Source organism: Chelonia mydas, chromosome 1 (genome assembly GCF_015237465.2).
Source record: "Chelonia mydas isolate rCheMyd1 chromosome 1, rCheMyd1.pri.v2, whole genome shotgun sequence".
Lineage (NCBI taxonomy): Eukaryota > Metazoa > Chordata > Testudines > Cheloniidae > Chelonia > Chelonia mydas.
This window is the reverse complement of record NC_057849.1, coordinates 240,273,537-240,297,526: the sequence shown is the minus strand read 5'-3', so window position 1 is coordinate 240,297,526 and position 23,990 is coordinate 240,273,537. Positions and strand designations below refer to the sequence as shown.

The 23,990-nt window shown below is 44.0% G+C and overlaps 1 protein-coding gene across 14 annotated transcripts; it reads left to right on the top strand.

The window, feature by feature from the left end:
* The first annotated feature begins 666 nt into the window (after positions 1–666).
* On the top strand, positions 667–20,420 carry CCDC77 (coiled-coil domain containing 77). Of its 14 annotated transcripts, none has more exons than XM_027832953.3 (12): positions 667–1,756; positions 2,313–2,367; positions 4,674–4,890; positions 6,654–6,796; positions 8,305–8,401; positions 10,749–10,821; positions 11,120–11,217; positions 12,890–13,038; positions 13,660–13,906; positions 15,036–15,161; positions 15,292–15,444; positions 17,879–20,420. In XM_027832953.3, the coding sequence occupies exons 2-12, from the start codon at positions 2,330–2,332 to the stop codon at positions 18,023–18,025; spliced, it is 1,488 nt and encodes a 495-aa protein (XP_027688754.2). In that variant the 5' UTR covers positions 667–1,756; positions 2,313–2,329; the 3' UTR covers positions 18,026–20,420. The 14 variants fall into 14 exon arrangements, with proteins under 14 accessions (XP_027688754.2, XP_043396453.1, XP_043396431.1 ...); XM_043540518.1 differs by having other exon boundaries at positions 1,486–1,736; positions 4,701–4,890; XM_043540496.1 differs by having other exon boundaries at positions 1,486–1,799; positions 11,123–11,217.
* The last annotated feature ends 3,570 nt before the right edge of the window (positions 20,421–23,990 follow it).

The following is a 23,990-nucleotide window of genomic DNA, read 5'->3' as shown; positions in this document are numbered from 1 at the left end:
CAAAGCTGGTTTGGAAACTTGCAATTTTTCCTGCACGTTTACTTACATTAGAAGGTTAAATATTTTACATGAGAAGTGAGCCTCAGACTGTGAAAATAACACTAAGCACTGGTTGTGGGGTGCAAGAGTAACACCTAAATAATCCATAAACCGTGACATTTGAACTTGGGAGCTCTGGCAATGAAATCATGAATCTTTCCTCTTTGAGTTGAACTTAAACCATATCACTTGTTTCTGGTGGTTAGGTGAGGATTTTCCATAATGGCGCTCATATTAATTAATTCCCCTCAAGAAGGCTGAGCCTTGCTACCACGTAAAACCCACTGTGGTCCTGCTTCTACCCAGAAGGAGAGGTTAACTCTTTCCCTGTCAGTCTCTATCCTAAATTTATACTCCATCATAGGAGCATGTAGCACCTCAGATTCTGTCCTAGCAAAATGGACCAGGGCATCCAACTAACAACAAGATTGATTTTAGAAAACTACATGTAGACTATTTGGAGGGCTTTCAGAAGAAGCTTCCAAAACCTCCAGTCTGGGGCCTCTAATACATAGAAAGGTTAAAATACACTGGGTTTTGCTAGTGCGTACAGAGATGCATCTTCAGACAAATGTTGCCAGGATATTACAATCTTCTTTTCTCTTTTACCAACTGACCACAGGTGCTGGAACTAGGGGTGCTGCTGCACCCCCTGGCTTGAAATGGTTTCCATCATATACAGGGTATTCAGTTCCATTGGCTCATTGGCTTCCAACACCCCCGCTATGCAAATTGTTCCAGTGCACATGCAACTGACCAGCTTTTTCTGTCAAGAGACAGCAAGGATCCAATTCTGCAGCCTTAATAATTAACATCTTGTAACTTTGAAAGAAATAGTAGGTGAGATACATTATGCTACAATAAGAGTACATTGTGATTTATGCTTCTAATGCACACACGTAATATTTCTTCTATTATAACAACTGATGGCTTTGTTAGGAACATAGGAATTGCCATACTGGATCAGACCCATGGAAGTATAAATGAGGAAAGTATAAAAAAAGCCCCAAATCGGTAGAGGTGGGATAATCTGCCCGTCATGAAGATCTTATCCCTAATAGTTACAGAGACAACACTACATTCACATATGGTATTAATAATAATGTACTTAATAGCATAATGTATATGGCACTGAATCAATATATATTAAAGCTAGGATGTATTTTGTGCAAGGCTGGCTGGTAACGAGTTCTAAAAATGGAACTACCCCAGTTCAGGAAATAAAGTGAGTGCATGCAAAGAAGAGAGAGAGGGAGAGATCATCTTCACAACCCGGCCTGCATAGACCAGTACACGGTAACATTTTAACATAAATTAGAGCTGGTCAGGAAATTGGGAAAAGTTCAAAATTTCTACACACGAATGGGAACAGAAAGTCCAGGGTTTTTTCCTTTTCGCTTCCAGTGTTTTTTCATTTCCAACTTTTCCTGTCAGTTCCAACACGTTCAAACAGCAAATCGAGATAAGGTCCGCACGCAGAGCCAACGTCCGATTCCTAAGTACAAAACACAGCGGCCCGTTCCCCCTTGTGAGGACCGGCGTCCCGCAGGCACCCGCGGCGGGCTCTGAGGACTACGCTTCCCAGAGAGCCTTGCGCAGAGCTGGCCCCGCCGCGCGGCGAGCGGGCCGGGGCGGGCCTGGGCGCTGCAGCGGCTCAGGGTTGGCTGGGCTCTTTTCCGTTGAGCCGCGGCTGGCGCGTGGGCTCGCGCTTCGGCAGGTGAGGGGGGTGCCCTGGGATCGCTGCTGGGAGGCGGCAGAGGGTGCGGGAAGCGGGGGCCTGGAGGAGGCTAGGGGCTCGGCTCGGCTCCTGTCGACCCTTCCAGGCTGGTGGGGCAGCAGGGGGCGCGGGGCAGGGACCGGCCGGCGGGGCGCTGCTGGGGGCGCGGGGCAGGGACCGGCCGGCGGGGCAGCACAGGGCAATATGAAATATAGGAAATTTCAGAACTCTAGAAAGTGGAAGGTGTTTGCTCTCAATAGCCGTAGGGATGTTTTTTGAGTGAAAAATCTTAAATGTTCCGCAGGTGTTTGGGTCTCCCCTCTCCCCCCCACAGGAATCCAGGGACCAGTTTCATACAATTGAGAAGGAACTGCAAAAATACTACCCAGTCAGTGGTTTTTGAACATCACTGGGCATGTCTGGCACAGTCTTAGTCATTGTTCTAGCAGGGACCCTTATTCCATACAGCTCACTAGAGAGGTGTTCCTATGTTTTTCTGTCCTACCTGGTCATATGCTCTCTGCTACTAAAATGTACACTGTTGTCACTTCTGTAGGTGGTGGAGTGAGCACCATGGATTCCTCTCCAGGAATGTCCCCCACCTCCAAAAGGTGAGTATGACTACAGCGATCCTCAGACAGTTCCACTGCCTCCCCATTCATTTAGCTTCTAAATTGCTGTCCTGGGACTTGCTCTAACCTCTATCCTATTGTATAGCTCCAATCTTCCTTTTCAACTCATTACACTGATATAACGCCAGCGTCCAATCTCTCCTATCCCATAGTGTTATTACTGTTGCTGTAAGAGTCTTCTCCTCTGCATCTCCTCAACTGTACTCTAATTCAAATAATTTAAAACCATTTTTTTACCCATAAATATATTTCTTATTTTCTGCCTTTGCTATTGTTTGTTTATAACTGTATTATTTAACTCTAAAGAAATTTCATTTACAGTTTGTGTGAAATCTGCTATACAAAATGGTTGTATTAATGTATCTTCAGCACTCACCTAAGAGATCTGGAGATTAAAGGTCCTGAATTCCTTGGGTTTCTTATATATCAAAAACCTGATGTGAGCAGCAATATTGATAACAGATCCCTAGATGTTCCCATTAGTGTCACCATCACTTTGGTCTCATGCATTCATGAGGCATCTGGCTGGCTCTTGAGGTCTAAGTGTCCAGCCAGGTTCTGGCAATGGATTTGTTTAGAAAATAATTACGTAGTTAAGCTGCTTTCTTATTCTTAGTCCTTTTAGAGTTGACATCTGAAAACCAAGGCAGTCTACTCAACATGGCTACTAAGGGCCAAGTTTTCAGAGCGAAGCCTGAGGTCTGTGTACAGATGCACATCCACATACCAAATTTACAAATTAATGATTCACAAAGCACAGTTTTTGTGCCAAAACTTAGAATCACAATCGCATGTGGATTTTGCATGCCGACATATATATGTGATGTTAGGGTATCCCTAAATATCCTATTTAGGTGCCAAATACACACACATAAAAGTTTCTCTCTGTCCCTCACTGTCAGAGTGTGAGGGTTTTATTTCTGTGCAGCTTAAAAGAAAGGATGCAGTCTCCTGTTGAACCGGAACTTGTAAAGTCATTTCTAGCTGCTGTTGGATCAAGGAGCAGTGATAATCCAGTAGGATGCTGAGAATGTACATTAGACTCAGCAGTCAGACATCTTTTCTGATTGAATGGAGTTTTCTTTTCTCCCTCTTCCTCTTTCACTTCAGTGTTCTGCTACTGTCACCTCTGACATCTTTCCCTGCAGACTGACATGGCTTATTTGTATCTCACATCTTTTTCCTCTGAGTGTTTATCCTCTATCTAGTGTCTGTTTTTTGTGTGTTTCAGTCTAGCAGCAGACTTGTCTACTACCCCCAGTAATCCTTATTCTTTCTCTGCCCCTGCTTTTTCTCAGATTCCCCCTCCCCAGCAACCTTGTCCCATTCCCCTTGACCCTTCTCTCACAAAAACCACTACCCACCCTTTTCCTCCAACAGGCACCTCCTTCCCTACCACACTTGGGTGAGCAAACAGTTCCACACTAAAGAGACAAGGTGGGCGAGGTAATATCTTTTATTGGACCAACTTCTGTTGGTGAGAGAGACAAGCTTTTGAGCTACACAGAGCTCTTCTTCAGGTCTGGGAAAGGTACTAAGACCTTCACAACTAAATACAAGATCAAACAGATAGTTTAGCATAAGTACAGGTTTCAGAGTAACAGCCGTGTTAGTCTGTATTCGCAAAAAGAAAAGGAGTACTTGTGGCACCTTAGAGACTAACCAATTTAGTTAATAAGTAGTTAGCACATATTCTAAGGGACCATTCAAGGTGAAGCAACCTGTTAACACCCCTGTAGCCATAACACCGAAAGGGGGGTTAGTGGTTTACAGATGATTGTAATAAGCCATAAATCCTGAGTACCTTTCCACACCTGAGAGAGAGTTCTATGGAGCTCGAAAGCTTGTCTCTCTCACCAACAGAAGTTGGTTCAATTAAAAAATATTACCTCACCCACATTGTGTCTCTAATATCCAACACTGCTACAATAACATTGCATAGTTCCACATTAAGGCTGTTGTATCTCCAAAATGCCACACATCCTGTTTTAGTAATTTTGAGCTCAGACTGCTGGAGGCAGAGAAGGTATGAACTAAATGTATTGTAGTACTACAGCTAAACATAATTTAAAAAAAAAAAAGGTGATATCCTTGAAATCAGATTTTTAACATTATCCTAGTGCAGTTATTGTGTGGAATTCAAACTTTGAGAAAGTAATTCTGTCACAAGAACAGTCACCATTGTAAGGTACAGTAAGCTTGTATGAATGAACGGCCATTGGTTCCTTCATCTTCATTGTTTTAGCAGCATTTTTTGTGTGTGTGTTTTCCACTATTCTGTCCAGATTGGCAGCCCCCCATGTCTCCTCCAGATATACCAATTCTCCAACTCCAAGTCAGGGGGATTCTACTCCTCTCCCTTCCATCAGCGAGCGCCTGGCCTTCCTCCGTCCCTCCCGGGAGCTACTGGAATATTATCGCAAGAAGATCTCTGAGTTTGATGAAGAACATGAGGACCTTTTGAAAAGGCTAGAGAGGTACAAAAGAACGTATGATGAGCAGGTAAATAGCTTACTTGTGACGGACTGCATATATACACCGTTGGTTGGCAGAGAAAGGGTTAATACTCTCCTTTAGTTGAAGACTTAACATCGCTGACATAATTTATGACGGGAATTGCTGGGGAATGTGGCAGGACTGAGCTGAACGGGAATCACTATGTCTTGAGTCACTAGAATTGAGTGAATTCTGGCCATCTGGTCTCCCAATTTAGGAGCCAGTGGGGAGAAATGCTGACTGTGATAAGACCTTTTGTTTTAGTTTATTGGGCTCTACTTGTGGGAAGCCTCTACTTATTGGGCTTTACTTGTGGAAAGCCTTTACGCTGTTTGCGATTTTCTTAACCTTTGAACACTGGGTTAGATGTTCACCTGGTCTGTTGCACTACCCTTTTCCTTTGCCCTGCACTCCGTGGTGGACCTGTGAAGAGTGAATGGTCATTTGGCCAAAATTAATGAGCGTTTTATTGGAACAGACTTTATTTTTATTGCAGTAGCACCTGGGAGCCCCAGTCATGGACCATGACCTCATTGTGCTAGGTGCTGTACAAACGTCATAAAAATGGTTCCTGGCCCAAAGAGCTTATAATCTAAGTAAAAACTATCCTATAAAATGGAGCCTCTTCTAACAAGCCAGATGATCTCCTAATGCCACACTACATCAAGCAGATGTATAGCTGTGTCCTGTAAAATTGGCACTTTTTCTACTGAGGAGGTGGCTGGGAGAGGAGTGATCACCTTTTAAAACATTATACACTGAGCTGCTCATGAATCAGCCATCTCTGAAACAGACTGAGAACCCTCAGGAGGTGTAGGAAATATCTCAGTTGCACATCTGGGTCAAAGTGGGGAAAGGCGCTAAACACTGCAGGTCTCCCAGGTCCCTCTCCTACAGGAATGCTCTTCTGAGAGTTAGTTAGTTCTCCCCCATGAAAACCATGATCACTGAGCCAATTTTGTAATTGGTCAGAACACTTATTATTAAACCCTGCAGTACCCCAACCTTAACCCATGGGAGGTTTTTGAGAATAACATCTAGGATAGGTTGCTCCATCTTGTTTAATACTTCATGATCACTTGGATCGAGGCAGAGCATTGCATGGTGGGAGCTACAGTCTCCATGGGCAGGAGCTTGCTGTTTAAGTCTTCTCCAGACAAGCTGCCAGTACTGCCCTCTGCTGGTTAAAGTTTGGTGATCCAATTTAAGAGTCATTTGTGAACTTGGAAGAATTAGTTTTTTAATCAGTAAATGTTGATAAATTTATTTCAAGGTACACACACAAACAGATGAAAAAAATATTTCCATCAATGATCAAAATTTACAGATAAGCAAAGTAAGAAAAATGCCACTTGAGAACTTATTAGAATTTGATTTAAGGCTGTTTACTTTGTATGTTTTGACATATGATAATTGATGTTTTAATGGTTATAAAGCTTTAATGTTTTGAATCTCAATGTCTGCTGTCATCAGTGTTGTCTGACGTGCCCCATTCCCATAAGCTCCAGCAACTGTGGAAAATTTAAGTGATAAAAATTGAAAAAAATGCTTTACAACATAATTTTATTCATTCCTGAAAACTTAAATTGATAAAAAATAAAATTCTGTAGTATTCATCAATTATAAATAAAAACAAAATTCTGCCAAGCCTAGTCATTTGACACACTAACAGCTGCTAGTTTTAGATGCAGACTCGGGTCATTGAGGCAAAAGATGGTCTTTGTCTCTGTTGTCAGTACCATTTCACATGCCCTGTTTTCTCTCCATAGCACAAACTACAGTGGGAAATGCGTCAACGGGAACAGGAGATTGCCGAGTTACAGACAGCTTTGAGTGACATGCAAGTTTACCTCTTCCAGGAAAGGGAACATGTGCTGCGCCTCTACGCTGAGAATGATCGGCTGAAAATCAGGTGCAGGGCTGGAGATGGTGGGGGGAAGAGTTTTCTTCGCTGTTTCTCATGGGCAGGTAGTGTTTCTGGAAGCCACATGAATTAGTAGAGCCATCTTGAAAGTTTTTTGTTCTGTGTCTGTACAGCAAATTGCACAATGTCCTGCTCTATAACTGCAGCACCTAGGCACTATAGTACAAGTTGTTATTAATCTCACTATGGGTCTAAAGTCAGTGGAAATGGCAGGTGTGCCACACTTCTGAGGATCAGGCCCAATGCAATCTTCCCAAAAGCTGAACTGGACAAAAGAAATGCTGCTGCTCCTCCCTTCTATGCAGATCTACTGTACTGACTATTATACAATTATTACAAACTTCCTTTTTTAAAAAAAGTGAAATGACTGTGCTGCAGGACTCCTAGTCTGCTGTACCAGAGAAACCAAGGATCTTGCTGCAGAACACAGGCCCACAAAACAGGGACTTGGTATAACAAAGAGCGAAAGTTTACCAAAGGGTCAAGTTCAATCACAAAATCACCTACTTCAGCTTGGAGGTTCTGGTTTAACTCAACTTGATGTGAGCTTGGCATAATTCTTTAACTGCATTTCTTCTATGCAGTTCTAGAAGCAGGAAACTCATAGAAAACACAGCCCAAAGAGGGTAACTCCTCTATTTTCCCAGAGCTACCTGTTTTGTCTTCTAGTCAACACCCCCTGTTTGTCTGTGTTAAGGTAATGAGCCTGAATAGGCTCAGCTGCACCAAATTAACTCTCAGTAGCACATGCCTCCCTAAGATGCTTCTGAACTCCGGATGGGAATTAATCTCAGCAGTTTTTGGTTGGCTTGATAGTCTCCTTTTATGTGTGGTGGGTAGTGTTCTTGTGCACCCTCAAACCCTGTATATCCTAAAACCCTGTATATCCATCACATTCCGGATTATCATAGAATATCAGGGTTGGAAGGGAACTCAGGAGGTCATCTAGTCCAACCCCCTGCTCAAAGCAGGACCACTCCCCAACTAAATCATCCCAGCCAGGGCTTTGTCAAGCCTGACCTTAAAAATATCTAAGAAAGGAGATTCCACCACCTCCCTAGGTAAAATTGTGGTGGAATATATGGGCTTCCAAGGAAAAGAGGTTTCTCAATCTTCTGAAAAGCAGAATAACTACAGGATTGAAGTCTTCCTAACTAGGTCATATTTCCCCTGGACTATGAGCTTTTATTAATAAATTCACAGTCCATGTCCTTTCAGTATCTGCCATCCCTATATAAGCCCATGTACCACTATCAGGCTGTTCTAAAAGGGGAATTCCTCAGTGCACCAGCAGAATGGAAACTCCTCCCATGCATCCTCAGTGTTAACTGGGTCTCTTGCAGTCTGGCTTAAGGACAACATTGTCTCATGGGCTGTGACAATCTGAAGAACAGGATAGAGCTGCTCCTTTAACTACAGTAACAACCCTCTAGAGAGCGTACAGGCTTGATGTATTTTGGAATAGAAATGTGCTGATGCTTCTCCATGAATTCCAGGGAGCTGGAAGACAGAAAAAAGATTCAGCATCTCTTGGCTTTGGTGGGAACAGACACAGGAGAAATTACGTATTTTCATAAGGAGCCTCCACACAAGGTAAGACCATTCATTGGGAATGCCCGTTTGCCACCTTTCTGGCAGACTTTGCTTTGGGTTCAGCCTCTAGAAGCTCTACACAGTGAGTTGCCAGAAAATGTGGATGTTTGAAATTCAGCTGGCTTTGTGTTGGTCTGATACGCACTGTAATAAACTAGCGCTGGGACTCGAGACACAGAGTGAGGCCTTCCCACTGTCTTGGTAGTTAGTGTTGGGAAATCCGGGTTTCATTTCCTGCGCAGGAGAGCTGCAAAGGAAGTATGTTGTCCTCCAGGAGAGTAAGTGTGCCAAGTTTCAAGAGTGGTGACTCTCCGCAGCATTGTATAGGGGATCTGAAGTTGGGTGTATGTAGTCCCGTTTGACCAGAAAGGTCACGGCTGTGATGCACGGCATGAAGGGTGGGCAAAAAGCAGGGCCTCCCATGATGTGAGGGTGCAGAGTGAGACTTGAAATAATGGGCCAGATTCTCTACGGTTGTCTAGTCCCTCCTGCAGGCTGCCAAGGTGGTGCCCAGCAAGCCTATATAAGCTTCTTTTGTGTATGTAATTGCCTATTCATTTCTTTAAGTAGTGTATTGCTTGTTTTGGGGCTTGCCCATGCAGGCTGGGCTTCTGTCCCCCATCCTCTCTCCCCCCCATTTTATTTATTTATTTTTATTTGTTTTTAATTTCCCGTCAGAGAGCGTGATTGGCTCCCGGTTGTGTAATCTGCTTAAAAAGAAAAAAAAAAAAAGAAGCTTTAAAAGGCTGCTTGCTGCCATCTTCACTGCTCAGATTGTGCAAAAGTCCTGGAAAGCAGCCCTGAATTTCCTTTGTGTGCGGGAGCTTTCAGTTGGTTCGGATAGTTTAACTGGCCCTGGCAGAGGGAGTGGGGAAGGGACATGTCCAAAGCTAATTCCTTACTGGCATACTTGTGTCTTGGGGATTGTGGCCAGCTGGTGCACATGCTGGAGCTGGAGCCATTGCAGAAGCACCATGAGAACGAGGGAACTGTATCAGCTCCCTGATGGCTGCTTTTTCTTCTTGCATTGAGTGGATCTCAGCACACAAGGTAGATCTGGATCAATAGCTGCACCAAGCAGTTAGTTCTTGCCTTTGATTTCTTCCTGGGTTTAAGTGTATGGGTATACGTAGATTTGTTATACATATGTTTCGCAGTGCACCAGTTGGCAAGAGGGTAAGGGGAGGAAAAAAAGCACACTGTTGCTCTTCCTTTCCCTCCCACATCTGAATGCTGGATCTTCTGCTAAAGGCCTTGTCAAGGTTCCTTCCCCACTCTGAACTCCAGGGTACAGATGTGGTGACCTGCATGAAAACCTCCTAAGCTTACTTTTACCAGCTTAGGTTAAAACTTCCCCAAGGTACAAATTATTTTACCCTTTGCCCTTGGATTTCCACTGCCACCACCAAACTTTATCTGGGTTCCTGAAAAAACGTAGTTTGGACACGTCTTTCCCCCCAAAATCCTCCCAACCCTTGCACCCCACTTCCTGGGGAAGGTTTGGTAAAAATCCTCACCAATTTGCATAGGTGACCACAGACCCAAACCCTTGGATCTTAGAACAATGAAAAAGCATTCAGTTTCCTTACAAGAAGACTTTTAATAGAAGTAAAAAAAAGAATCACCTCTGTAAAGTCAGGATGGTGAATACCTTACAGGGTAATTAGATTCAAAACATAGAGAATCCCTCTAGGCAAAACCTTAAGTTACAAAAAAGACACACAGACAGGAATATTCATTCTATTCAGCACAGCTATTTTCTCAGCCATTTAAAGAAATCATAATCTAACACATACCTAGCTAGATTACTTACTAAGTTCTAAGACTCCATTCCTGTTCTGTCTCTGGCAAAAGCATCACACAGACAGACACAGACCCTTTGTTTTTTTCCCTCCTCCCAGCTTTTGAAAGTATCTTATCTCCTCATTGGTCATTTTGGTCAGGTGCCAGTGAGGTTACCTTTAGCTTCTTAACCCTTTACAGGTGAGAGGATTTTTCCTCTGGCCAGGAGGGATTTTAAAGGGGTTTACCCTTCCCTTTATATTTATGACAGGCTTGATCCTGTTCCCACTGAAGTCAGTAAAGACAGGACCAAACCCCAATCACTGAGAACTATACAATGGCGGAAGAGGTGGAAAGTGTGATGTTCAAGCAGCCCCATCGCAGTGGGCATCTGCTTCAACATTGATATTCCTTTTGTAAATGTCCTTACCTTGCTCCTGCTGCACCGATGGGCATGCTGCTCTTTTAAGTCTCTTCCCACCCTTCTAGTATTCATTCTTGATGCGTGGGCTCAGAGAACAGAATGCAGGACGTTCAGGTAACAGATCTGTTTTTGCTCCTGTAGGTCACCGTTCCTCAAAAACCAATCAAATCCAGGGATCCACATGAACGGAGCAATACTTACACTTCCAGAACAGGTACCCCAAAAGTGACTTTCCATACCAGCCAAAAGACAAGTACTTGGAGGGTGGCTGAATATCACGATAGTGCTGGATGTGTGAAAAGCGTGCAGTCGCCATGAGCTCCCCAAAGCCAGTGCTAGAATGTTTCCTGCAGTGACTCCTGCCGGAAGATGCTGTGGTGCAGTAGCTGCAAGCTCTTCCTTTCCTTCAGGCCAGCCAGCACATCTACAATATTCCCTGCGGGGCAAAGTCTCACGCATAGGCTCGGAGAAAGGAGTGGAGTAGTTATCTCAGTTAATCTTGTTCTCTGCAGCAGGCACTAAAAGAAGCACATCAAAACCAGCAGCAAAAGGAGAGAAACCAGAAAGTCCTGAGAGATATCACAGAGACAATCAAACACTCTTACTGCAGGTAAAAGAGCATTTACTGCTCAACAGATGCAACTTCTGCCTGTGCATGGTGTGGCACGGGTGCCTTCACTGGAAATGGCAAGATCAGGGCATGCTGCAAAAGGGAGAACGGATTTTCCCAAAGACCGGTGGTTAACACTCACCAACCAGTCACAGACTGCTGCTGATCCCCACATTGGTTATCAAGAAAGGGGGGGGTGGGGAAATATGGGAATCACACAGCCCCCTTACTGCATTCCAGTTCTCTGGCTCCCAATCAGCACCTCAGTCCAGTACGAGGAGTTATATCAAAACTCTGCTCACATATACAAAATGTTCTTCTGACCCAAAGAGACAGCCACCTTACCACGTCAGTGTAGGTTTGGATCTTACCCAAAATACCACCCTGCCAGCGAATCCTTTAGTGTCTAAAACTAAAGATTTCTTATAAAAGAAAGAACAAGATGAGTTGTTAAATGGTAAAGCAATTTGGTACATACAACAGACTACGAAGTCCATATTGTATCATGTTTTTAGCAGTGTTGGTGAGTGTGCTGGCTTGAAAGTCCCTCTGGAACACATCCACAGCTTGGATGGGTCATTCAGTCCTTTCTTCAGAGCTTCAGTTATAGAAAATTTACTCCAGAGGTCGGAAGCAGAATTGAAGAGAAAATGGAGAAGATTCAGCTGCCTTTTATATTCTTTTGCCATGAAGCTTGCACTTCCTGTGTTCCAAACACAAGTTTCACAGCACATGGAAAAACCTTAGAGTTTTCTGTCTTAGGCATGCCCATACATGGCTTCCTGGCTCATCAGGTGTGGTCCCTGATCTTTTTTAATGGGTTTATTATACAGCTGATGTCCCTTGATGGGCCGTCAAGCAGGCTAGGTGATGCTGATGCCAATCTGTCTGGGGGTGTCATCCAGATGCATAGCACCAGTTTGAAATACAGATATATACCCTATATATCTATAACTCATAATACAAAGGTGATACAATTTGCCAAGTATGATAATCTGGTTTATGTTTGTAACATTTTTGCAGTTACATCACATGGCATATCTGATCAGATTCCTTGTAATTTTATAATATTGGTGTTCCACATATTCCATACAGCGTCACACATGGGTTTATACGACAGCCAAACATGCTGCTTTCCTGTGCCCTCTATCCTTACACCGGGCATGCCCATCTCCACTTTATGCTACCCTGGCAGTGCCTCCCACTTACTCCCAATCTGTTTAGCTCTCTCTGCAATGGATTTACAAGGGCGGTAAGATTGGCATGAAACAAGAAAAGCATTTGGGTGATGAGAGCGTCAGGGCTGTTCTAAATTGCAACAGAGGCCAGAATTAGTGATGCACAAAAGTGACTTAAATTCACCTTTGCCCCATCACTTTCCTTCCTGTGCCCAATGCAGGAAATGAATGAAGAATCTGGCCCACCTTCTGTAAAGTGTGTCTCTCACATGGGGTAGGGAAATCTGTTACAGGAAACTTCTAGAGCTCCAAAGCAGATTGCTCCTAACTTCAAGGCCTGCAGAGAAATTAGACCTATATAATATAGCATTATGGGGCAGGTGGTGTTTTCTCACTGTGTCTGTGCCTAACCTGGAATTTAAACAGGGCTCTCAAGCAGGGCAGCATGCCTGGTGTAGGATCTCACTCTATGCCTTCCCTGTGTGCCAATCCAGGTGGAGGCCCTGCAGGCTCAGATGGAAGAGCAGACCCGGTTATCCAAAGAGCAGCTTGATGCACTGCTAGAGGACAGGCGGATTCACGTAGAGGAAGTGCAGGTCCAGCATCAGAGGGACCAGGACAAGATCAAAACCCTGACAGATAAGTGAGTGCAAGAGAGAGGTTCTGGTTTAATCGTGGCAGGAAACCCAAAATATAAATATCACCTGTAGGTTTGCAACCTAAGGGCTTGGCTACACTTACATTTTGTAGTGCTCTAAATTGCTGGCTCAGGGTGTGAAAAATCACCCCCCTGAGCACAGCAAGTCAGAGCGCTTTAAAGCGCTAGTGTAAATGGGCTCTGAGCGCTGGGAGCCGGGCTCCAAGCGCTCGAAGCTAATCCCCCTCGTGGAGGTAGAATACTAGGAGCGCTGGGAGAGCTTTCTCCCAGCACTTGCGCACTCACGCATGACCGCACTTGCACTTCAAAGCGCTGCCGCAGAAGCACTCCCACGACAGCACTTTGAAATTTCCAGTGTAGCCATGCCCGAATAGGCAGAAAAGCAGAGTATCTGGTCTGTTGCTTGGTATGTAATTGGAGATTGATTGAATAAACTAAAAATCCTCTTTCATCCCTGGAGAACTTGGCCCTTGAAAGTATGCGAGGGAAGCTCCTGGCCTCTCTCATCCCATGCCCACTCCAACTCCCAGTGAGAGTACAGGTGAATGATGAAGGGAATTGGGGAAGGCAGTGATATTATTACTTTAGTGCAATCCCTGTCTTCAGGCTCCATCAGACTCAAAACCTGCTGTATGAGAGCACGCGTGACTTCCTTCAGCTGAAGTTCGATGCACGAGCCAATGAGAAATCATGGATGGCAGAGAAGGACTGTCTGTTGAGGAAGCTTGATGTAAGCAGAGATCAGCTTATCAGCAGGGAGCCAGAGAGAGAGAAGAAGAAGAAGGAGAGAGACATTAAGCCGATTTCTCAAGCAGAGAGTGAAATGTGGAAAGCACAGAGTGGAGAACTCAAGGTAATTGCTGTTCCCTTGGAAAAGAAATCCACCTGTTTATGGATGGAGGTTTGAGAAAGTCTAGGATTGGATCTCACCATGATGCTTTACTGAGAAACTGGTGTTCCCTGTTTTAGAGCGGGAATTCTCCATCCCAGGATACATTTGTTATGCTGACTGAGGCATAGAAAAATGCATTTTACAGGGAATGTTTTTGCTTATTAACTTTAAAGAGAAAATGCTATGAAGCCAGAACTCTGTTAGTTTATAATGGCGCTTCACGGGGTTTTGTCTCACAAGACTAATATCCCCCACTCCTTCCACACCCAAAACAAGCATGTAGGTCCTCAGCTTGTTCCACCTGCCAAGTGGCATATCGTTGCACAGCTCTCAAGCTCTTTATTAGGACTAGGTATTTCCAAGCATGAAATGGGCAACCATCCTTTGGAATAAATTCTGTTGACTATTGGTAGTAAGAACATTCTGTGTTTTGCCTGCTGTTGTGAGAACACTGCTTTTTTGGGAATAATGCCGCTCACAATTCTGCTGCTCCCATCCAGCCATCAGTTTTTTTCCTTCAGCCACTAATGTACTTGAAGGGAGAACCATGGGAGCTTGTACTGCCCTCGTATTCCATGTACCCATAATAGTTTACTAACCACAGTATATACCTAAAGTAATTCCTTTATCCACCATTGAAATGCAGCCACCTCTGAGATGGAGAGCAGCAATCAAACAGAGGGGAGATGGGGAATTTTTGACTGAGGACAGTGGGACCAACCCTTGCTTTTTTTTGTTGTGTGTGTGTTTTTTTTTTTAAGGGTTGTGGGTTCTAATGACTACATGGTGGCTAGAACCATGTTTGTTTTGTATTTTAATGTCTCATCTGAACAGAGTTGATCCTGTAATTTGAAGGAGTTTTGGCATTCTTAGATCTCTAATCTTTCTTGTCTGGAAACTTGCACCAACTCCAATTTCTAGGGCTACTCATTTGGTTATTTTCTGTCATGATATCTCCACCAAAGAGCACTCACAGAGTTGTGACAATTTCCTTGTGTCCCACCTTTGTTCTTTAGGGAGGGAAGTGCTGTGTGTACTGGCTACCTGCCTCCAGCATCTATTAATGCTAATTCTTTCTCCTGGGCTCCAGTCCTTACAGGAGCAGCTAACACAGGTGCACCGATTGGCAGATATGTACCGAGAGCAGTGTGTTGCTCTGGAGGGTGAGCTGGCTAGAATTCGTGAAGAAGGAGATGTTGGCCGAGAGCTTTTCAAGGTAATTCCTCTGTCTGCTGCTGCGGGATGGGTTTGCAGCCTCTTGGAGCTGTCTGATTTCCCCTTCTCCATATTCATGTTTGTTGATGGTGCCCTTCCCTACAAATTCTATTGTGCTTTCCTATCCCCAGGAGCGCTCAGAGAAGATGGGGAAGCGTTTGCGGCTAATGACCCAACGATATGAGGCCCTGGAGAAACGGCGTAGCATGGAGGTGGAGGGCTTCAAGAATGACATCAAGCAACTTAGACAGAGGTTGAAGGACATAGAGAAACAGCTCGTCAAGGTAATAATTGATCATCTTTGGGGCAAGGGCTGAGATGGTATTGGCCCAGCGAGTCGGGTGGGAAGTGTCAGGGTTGAGTATTCAAATCTTTGGAGCCTAAGTTATTGGAAATTCCTGTTTTTTCTCACTTGGGCCTTTAGAGACTTGTAACATATGGCACCTTTCAGTGTTATGGAAAGTTACAGGTTATATGTATATTGTGAAGAGAAAAATATTCATAGCTGTTAATTGAATAGGCATCCAGATTACTAGAGATTGGTGTGATTATACAGTGGATGTCGTTAAGGCACCTAGTTATGCTACTTCTTTAAGGCTTTTCATCTATCTCCAAGCACTTTACAAAATCTGATTCTCCCAACACAATTGTGAGGCAAGTAAGTATTAACTGCAGAAGTATATTCTGTATGGAGTGTTGCAAACCTGTTTGGCTTTTCTCCTGACAGTTCTAGATACTGATTCTGCTCTTAGTGAAGTCAGTGAGAGCTTTGTCATCAAGCTCAGTGTGAGCAGACCTGAGTACTTGGTGCAAAGAATTAGGGCTCAAAGTGCAGAAGTAAGTTCAGCTGGTCATACATTGAATATAATGACTTTGGGAATATCCTGCATAGCAAGGGTTATTCAAATGATACCACAAGAAATGGTTAACTTGCAGAAATTAAGAAAAGAAAAGGAAATGGTTAATCAAATCCACATCAATACCTAGTTAATTATTTCAGCCTAATTGTATTGTCCTATTCTTATTACATCCATGACCACAAGGGGGTGCATTAATAAAATACAACATACAGGCTAGACCAATGGTTCCCAAACTGGGGTTCGTGAACCATTGGGGGGTTCGCAGAACGTTACAGGGGGTTCACCAGAAAAATGTCACTAATGGCGACCAGAGGTCCCTGGGCATTGGAGGCAGCAGGTGGGACCCGGTTGCAGGACCGGCAGCCCGAGCCCCACGGAGAGCAGAGCGGGGCCGGCAGCCCGAGCCCCACGGAGAGCAGAGCGGGGCCGGCAGCCCGAGCCCCACGGAGAGCAGAGCGGGGCCGGCAGCCCAGACCCCGGCGCGGGGCCTGTAGACTGAGCCCAGAAGTGGGAAGGGCGGCAGCTGAGACCCCAGGTGCGCAGGTGGCAGCTCGGACCCCTGTCCTTGTCAGACAGGGGAAGTTGGCATCGAGGGTAGAGTGAGCAGGGGCCACGCTGTATGTGGGGGGTGGTCCAAGCTAATTTGTCGCTTGCAGGGCACCCTCCTAGGGATGGACCTTGTGGCAGAAGTAAAGCTGTTTGGAAAACAATCAAACTGAGTGTTTCAGTAATCTTCATGACTTCCTGGCAGAACATAAACTTCAGTTGGATCAATGCAATAAAACCAATATAATTGCACACCTAAAAGGACTTTGCACAACTTTCAGGGAATACTTTCCAGCTATGTCAGGCGATAATGACTGGATCTGCAATCCTTCTGAGGATACCACTTTCTCAACACCGATATTGAACACTGAGGAAAAAGAGAAATTGATTGAGATGTCCTGTGATTACGAACTGAAAAGGAGTTTCAGAAATCTGTCATTGATCAACTTTTGGCTGAGTTTAAGAAATGAGTACCCCCTTCTGGCAGAAAAAGCTGCTGTAGTTTTGTTACCATTTTCAACAACATACTTATACGAGAAAGCGTTTTCTTCCTATGCACATCTGAAAACCAAATACAGAAATAGACTTGATACCGAACCAGACCTGAGACTTTCTTTCTCCAGTGGTTCCAGACTTCCAAGAGTTATGTAGAACAAAGCAAGCACATCCATCACACTGAGGAAATATAAACTTAAATCCCTGGAAATATTCATTTTTAGGAGGGGGTTCACAAGATTTCACAATTTAGTGAAATGGGTTCGCGGGCTGTTAAAGTTTGGGAACCACTGGGCTAGACATAACAACCATGATCCTAAATCATTCTGGTTATACTAGATCAAAAAGAACTATTCAATAACCAAATGCAGTCTTCTGCCAAGGCAAGAAGACATCCTCACTACCACCTGTAGAGGATGTCTCCTGAGACTACGATTGAGACTTAAGTACAAAAAAGCTGCGTAATAAATATATAATTTGTCACATTTTAATGAGTCCTTTTAAATCATACTGGAAATGATTTGTTAAACAGCTGACCATTTACTGATACATTTCAGGTTACACTTTAGAGATCCCTCTTCCATTGCACTGGTAGGACACCCCCATGATACTAACAAGACACTTCCATTATCTACTCTCCATCCTAGGGCTTCTTTCCATGTATGATGTCAGGGCAGCTCAGACACACTGTGGTTGTAGTTCCCCTTGCTAGGTACAATGAATCTCCTTGGACAGGATTGCTCTCTTCATAATTTTCTCCAGATCATACACCACAGACCAAGTCTTTCTGGTTTTATTTTTTTTTTTCTCTCTCTAGGTGACCATGAACATTGGCCCAGACCAGGACCTTGCAATTCTGCATGAGGTCCGCCAAGGGAACAGACGAACAAGGAAAATTCAAGGGGAACTAAGAAACCTAAAGGCAAAAATCTACGGCTTGGAGAACGAGCTACGGATCTGCTGACACAGATGTATGACCCAGCACAACGGTGCACAGAACATGACCAGTGCTAGGCTAGGAAGGTCACGTTCTCAAGGAAAACTTCCATAAATCTGCTTTCCAGCATCCTGTGACAGAAGCTTAAGAACACGTAACCTGCTGTGAATCAACAGTATATCAGTGTGCTGTGGGGCTTGGATAGTTTGTGGAATTTAATGCTAGGTTGCCGGGGGGGGGATTCCTTTCATCTTAGCATGCCTTGCTCTACTACCTTTCCTAATCGATGAGATCATTTGTAGATTGTATTGAAGTCCTCTTGTAACTTATATAATGTTTCCATAGGACATGTTTACAGCCTCTAGGCACCTTCACCTACTACGAGCACAGGGCAAAATGTACTGCTGTCCAGAATGCAGCCAAACACAACAAAAGCTACATGTGTAACTAATAATCATGGAGAGGAACTAGTCCTCCAGGACTCAAGTGTTCTCTCCTGTTGCTGTTCTAGAAGCGAGGGACTGTATAAGGCCCTGTTCTACAGTAATGGGAACTGTATTAAGAAAAGCAGTTTTTAAACAAAGACAAACCCTAACCCTAAACATTATTATGATGTCTAATGCACCCAGGACATAATTTGCATTTTCTAAACTGGATACCTACTTAATCTAGAAAGTGTCTATTTAATTCTGCCTAAACACTCTGAAGTCCTATATATCCTGGGCAGCATAACTGTGTTTTCAAATTGCTTCTCTTCCCATGATTCTCTGCCAGCCTGGACAGACCAGAAAGGGAAACATTCACATTATGAAGCTCTTTCTTTTGAGATCTCATCTCAAACCTCCACCAACCTTCTCTTACCCCCCACTCCAAATGCTGTGTCGCCTCTAATGCCTTTTTTCCCTCAAAGGTCCCACTCTAGGCACCATCAGTTCATCTCCCCCAGTGGGGGAAGTCCTGATATAGACCAGCCATTGCCCTTTTAACTGCCAGTGTTGTCTAACCCTACAGCTCTGAACAACACAGTGGCTAAACTACTAGCAGCCCCTGGCACCTCTCACTGCTGCTGGATATAAATGGGCAGTAACAATGGTGGAAAACTTCTGAAGGAGCATAAAGGCTAGAGCAGTTGAGGCCAGAGAGCTTGTTTATACTATAAATACAACCCTGGTTGCATGACCCTTGTCCCCGAACCAGGTAACAAGATGATTTCAGTTTGGAGTATCGGCTAGACCTTAGCAGTAGTTTGTAACTAGTCTAAAGCCTAGTTGTATTTGCAGGGTATACAGTCCTTTATTTGTAATCCAGCATATTGTAACTTGAACTCACCACCTTCCTTCTTCCTACACACAAACTAAGGAAAGAAGACTTACCCTGTTTATAAAGATATCTCAGTGCCTTGATGGAGTTTCTTGCTGTAACTCTATACCATTCTTGCCAAATGTGATGCCAGAAAGCTGATCCCTTTCTGGGATTTCTGGCATACCCCACCAGGGCCATTAATTTATTTTTTTTACTGGACAAAGAATCAATTTTTGTGATTTTTATTTTTTTTAATTTTTGTAATCCAGACTTTTACAATTAAAAATGAAGTTGGAAGATTCCTTGTCAAGGGGTTCCCTTTCTTCTCTCTTTGAAGAGTGTGGCTAACACAGGTGCCTCCTCCCTGTTCCAGTCAGATCTACTGCTAGCACTCCTGGGATAACTATAGCCAACCTCAGTCAGGCTGGTGGGTGGTAGCCAAAGTGGGTCCTGGCTCGTACTGTGTGTGAGAGGAAGGTGAGGCAAAGGGTCCTCTTGCACTGGTGCATTCTCTTTGTAACAGACTTGCTGCCTCTGACAATACCTGCAAATTAGCCAGGTGGGTGGGGGCATATTCCTGGGGCTAGAGGTCCTAATAGTCTTCCCTTAAGTCAATGGGAGTTCTCATATGCTTTCACTGTGAGTTAGGATATCAAAATCTGGCTCCTGATGGTCTTACTGCAGCACACTGTGTAATGGAATATTAACTGCTTGTGCTGCAGCTTCCACCTATCTTAAGTTTTTGCTCATAAGAAGTCAGCACAGCGGTTTCCTGAGCTTTGTCAATTTTTCAGCTCCTCCAAGTTAAGGAATTGCTCATCGTGTTTGATATTTGCATTTCTTCACATGACAGCCAGTAGATGCATGTTGTTTAATCCCGGGTTATTTAAATACATGTTTCTCTCTTCACAGCTCCCTATTTCCAGTACTGAATGTCATTTGAAAGGCAAAACCCAGCAGCGTGGCAATGGCCCTGTGCGTACGGCAAAGCAAACCTCACGGTACTGCTGCTGTGCTGCCAAGGCATCTATCCAGCAAAACCCAAGTGCTGCCCAAGCTAAGTGAGCTGTAGCTCACAAAAGCGTATGCTCAAATAAATTTGTTAGTCTCTAAGGTGCCACAAGTGCCACTCCTTTTCTTTTTATTTTCAGTGTGTCCCTAGGACGTGAACCCCTCCCTGCTGCAAAAGTTATACTAATGTTGACTCTGTAAATCCCTTTCTTTATTTTGGAAACTGTCATAGGTCACCTCCAAGGGCAGAAGGCACAAAGTGTTACTTTTGTTTTTCTTATATCTGATAAATGCATGTGATGTATATTTAAAAACATTGCTTCCAATGTCCGTTTCCAAAACAAACCAAGCCAGGGGCCCAAAGCTCAAAAGTGACTCTAAATAACCGATCACTGTGCCACTGACAGATCTCAAAAAGTAGTAGCCAATGGGGAATCATCATCAAATGGGGGTGTTTCTGGTGGGGTTTCATGGGGAAAGGTACTAGGCCAAATGCTATTTAACATTGTAATCAATGATCTGGAAGTAAATATAAAATCACTGCTGATAAAATTTGCAGATGACACAAAGTCTGGCGGAGTGGTACATAATAAGGAGAAGGCCATCAGGACTGGTTGGTAAACCAGACCCATTCAAGCAAAATGTATGTTATTACAGCCAAATGCAAAGTTATCCAACTAGGAACAAGGAATGCCGGCCATACCTACAGAATAGGGGAACTGTATCCTGGAGAGCAGGGACTTTGAAAAGGATTTAGGGGTCATAGTAGACCAGCACAAACAACTCAGCATGAGCTCTCAGTGAAATCCTGTGGCAAAAAGAGCTAATGATGTGATCTTTGAATGTATACACAAGGGATTAGTGAATAGGAGTAGAGAAGTATACAGCATTGGTGAGACTGATACCAGAATATTGCATACAGTTTTGGTATCCACATTTTAAAAGGGATGTTAAAACATTGGAGAATGACTATTTTTATGGCTATAGTCAAGAAAATGCCTTGCAGTGAGACCTAAAGATCTCCATCTGTTTAGCTTCTCAAAAGAAGATTGAGAAGTGATTACACTTGATTACAGCGTGTAAGTACCTTAATAGGCAGACAATACCAAATACTAAAGGGCTCTTTAGCAGAGAAAGGCATAACAGAAACCAGTGGCTGAAAACTGAAACCAGACAAATTTAAATAAGATGCAAATCTTTAACAGTGAGGGTGATTAACCATTGAAACAAACTATCAAGGGAAATGGTGGATTCTCTCTCTCTTGATGTCTTCATATCAAGATTGGATGCCTTTCTGGAAGATATGCTTTAGGCAAACAAGTTATTGGGCTCCATACAGGGGTAACTAGGTGAAATGTAATGGCTTGTGATACACAGGAGGTCGGATTAGATGACCTAATGGTCTCATCTGGCCTTAAACTCTGAATTTTCTATAAGTGGAATATTTGTAAGATTTTTTTTCAACAATCATGCAGTTGCACCTCTATCAACAACATAATATAGAGCCATTACCTCAGCTAACCTGCTCAGAGCAAGTTTACGTGACTCAGAGGTAAAAACACCGGTGTCCAGTCTACACTACTGCTTACCCCTTTAGTAGCACTGCTTTGGAAAAGCACTTACAAATTTTGTTAGTGTAGATGGACCTTGTGCATGCAGTCCAGCATTCAGGAGCTGGAATGTACCAATCCAGTAATCATAAACAACTCTATGATAACGCAAGCAGACACTTCAACAGGATATGAGACTGAGCTCAGTTTTAACTTTTAAAGCTTTTAATTGACTTTAAGATCCCCTCCTGAACGTCTTTCCTGTACAGTTAGATTTTTTGCATATTATGAGATGGTGTAGAGGGCTCAGATAATTTCTTACAACACAGATGTATTTAATAGTGTCTGTTATAGCAAAATACATAGATAGTCAGGATCCTGGCCAGGACGCAGGTCAGGTTCTCCCACATTCAAAACTGCATAATCACTAGAGTTAGTTGAAAATTTTCAGTTGATTTTTTTTTTAATTGACAAAGGGCCTTTTTAAAAACAAAAAATTGTATGAAAGATGGCTTCAAAAAGTTTGATGCTATTTTGTGCTAATATTCATGTCACTCTGACTTGTAATTCTACCCCTGTTTTCCCCTTGGAAAATGGCACAGCCTAAACAGCCATTCCCAAGCTTATGAGCCAAGTTGCCACGGTACACAGCTTAAGACATCCTACTAGCTGGGATTCTGCACCACATATTTAGTTTACAGCAAGGGTGGAAGGGACATGGGGTTGGAGATGATAGTGACCTGCAAAATAAAAACAAGTGAGGCTTTCACTTGTGCCCCTTTTTAGTGCAAGGCCTGAGCCAAAAAGGGAAAGGTGATTTTTCCCTATTTGCGTTTCCCCTTGGTGCAGGCCTTCTCTGCTCTGGAAGCCTCCTTGGTGAATGAAGAATTAGTAAAACTATGCCATCACAAGTGACTGAATGCTGAGCAACTGAGAGGGCAAAGGATTTTTAGGCAGATTTAAAACTTTTTTATTGGTAGCTTTTTGTTAATCGTTCCAGTGACTAGTGAACTATCTGAAGAAAGGACCTCTTTGCTGAAGTGTCCAAACAGCTGCCCATTCAGTTAAGTTGTACAAATGCATGCTTTGAACCCCCCATACTAGCAGTCAGGCTGCATACTCAGGGCCTCTAGACAGGAATTGGATGGTCACTTAAACTGAGTAAAGGCCATGTCTTGTAAACTATTGCTTTGGGTGCAGGGAACACATTACAGGTTATTAATAATAAGAGTGTATTGTTTTATTAAGGAAATCCAAGTGGGTGCTTTGTTATACAACAGCTTCAATACCAATGCAAGTGGGTATCTCACTACACAGACAACAAGGGCTGCATTGATTGAAATGAGTGTGATTTAAAGAACGAGCTTGGATTTCACCAACCATACTTATCCAGGACTCTCTGAACTCTGCTATATTGATTTAGAGATCTGATGCCATTGCTTTTACTGTAAACATCTGTCTTAGGCTGTGGTTATAACACACAGTACCAAGGTTCTGACACACTGTCCAGTACATCATCATTTTTCAGGTGTAGATGTGAAAGTTGCAAGCTGCTCAGCATTTTCACAGAGTTTTATTTTGTATATCATCTTTCATAAAAACTCCTGCAACCATGGGCGGCTGGTGATCCAGCCGACTGGGAAGGCTAACCCCTGGCTCCTCCCCTTGTGCCCGAGGCCCTGTCCCTCCCCTTCTGCCTCCCCCTCCCCTGCAGGAGCCCAAAGCACCCCCACCTTGGCCCCAGCGCCGGACAGCTGGGGTGGGCGAGGCCCCAGCCCTGGTGCGCCGCAGCCTCAGCGCCCACAGCCCTTGGGCGGTGCGGTCACAGTACTCCCAGCCCCAGGGCTCTGGATGGCCGGGCAGTGCGGTCGCCGCACCCCCTGTTGCAGTGCTTGTGCAGCCAGCACCCGGCAGGCAGTGCGGCCCAGCACCAGCCGCCCCAGCGGCCCCGAGTTGCTGCAGGAGGCACGCTGGCCTGGGAGCAGGGCCACGGTAAGCTGTTTGGGGAGGCAAAGCCTCCCCTTGCCTACGATACCCACTGCACGTGACTGCAACATGCTTTACAGCATTAAACAACTGGATAGTATATAAATTACAGAAAATAGTGCACGTGCAACACATTTTGTAAT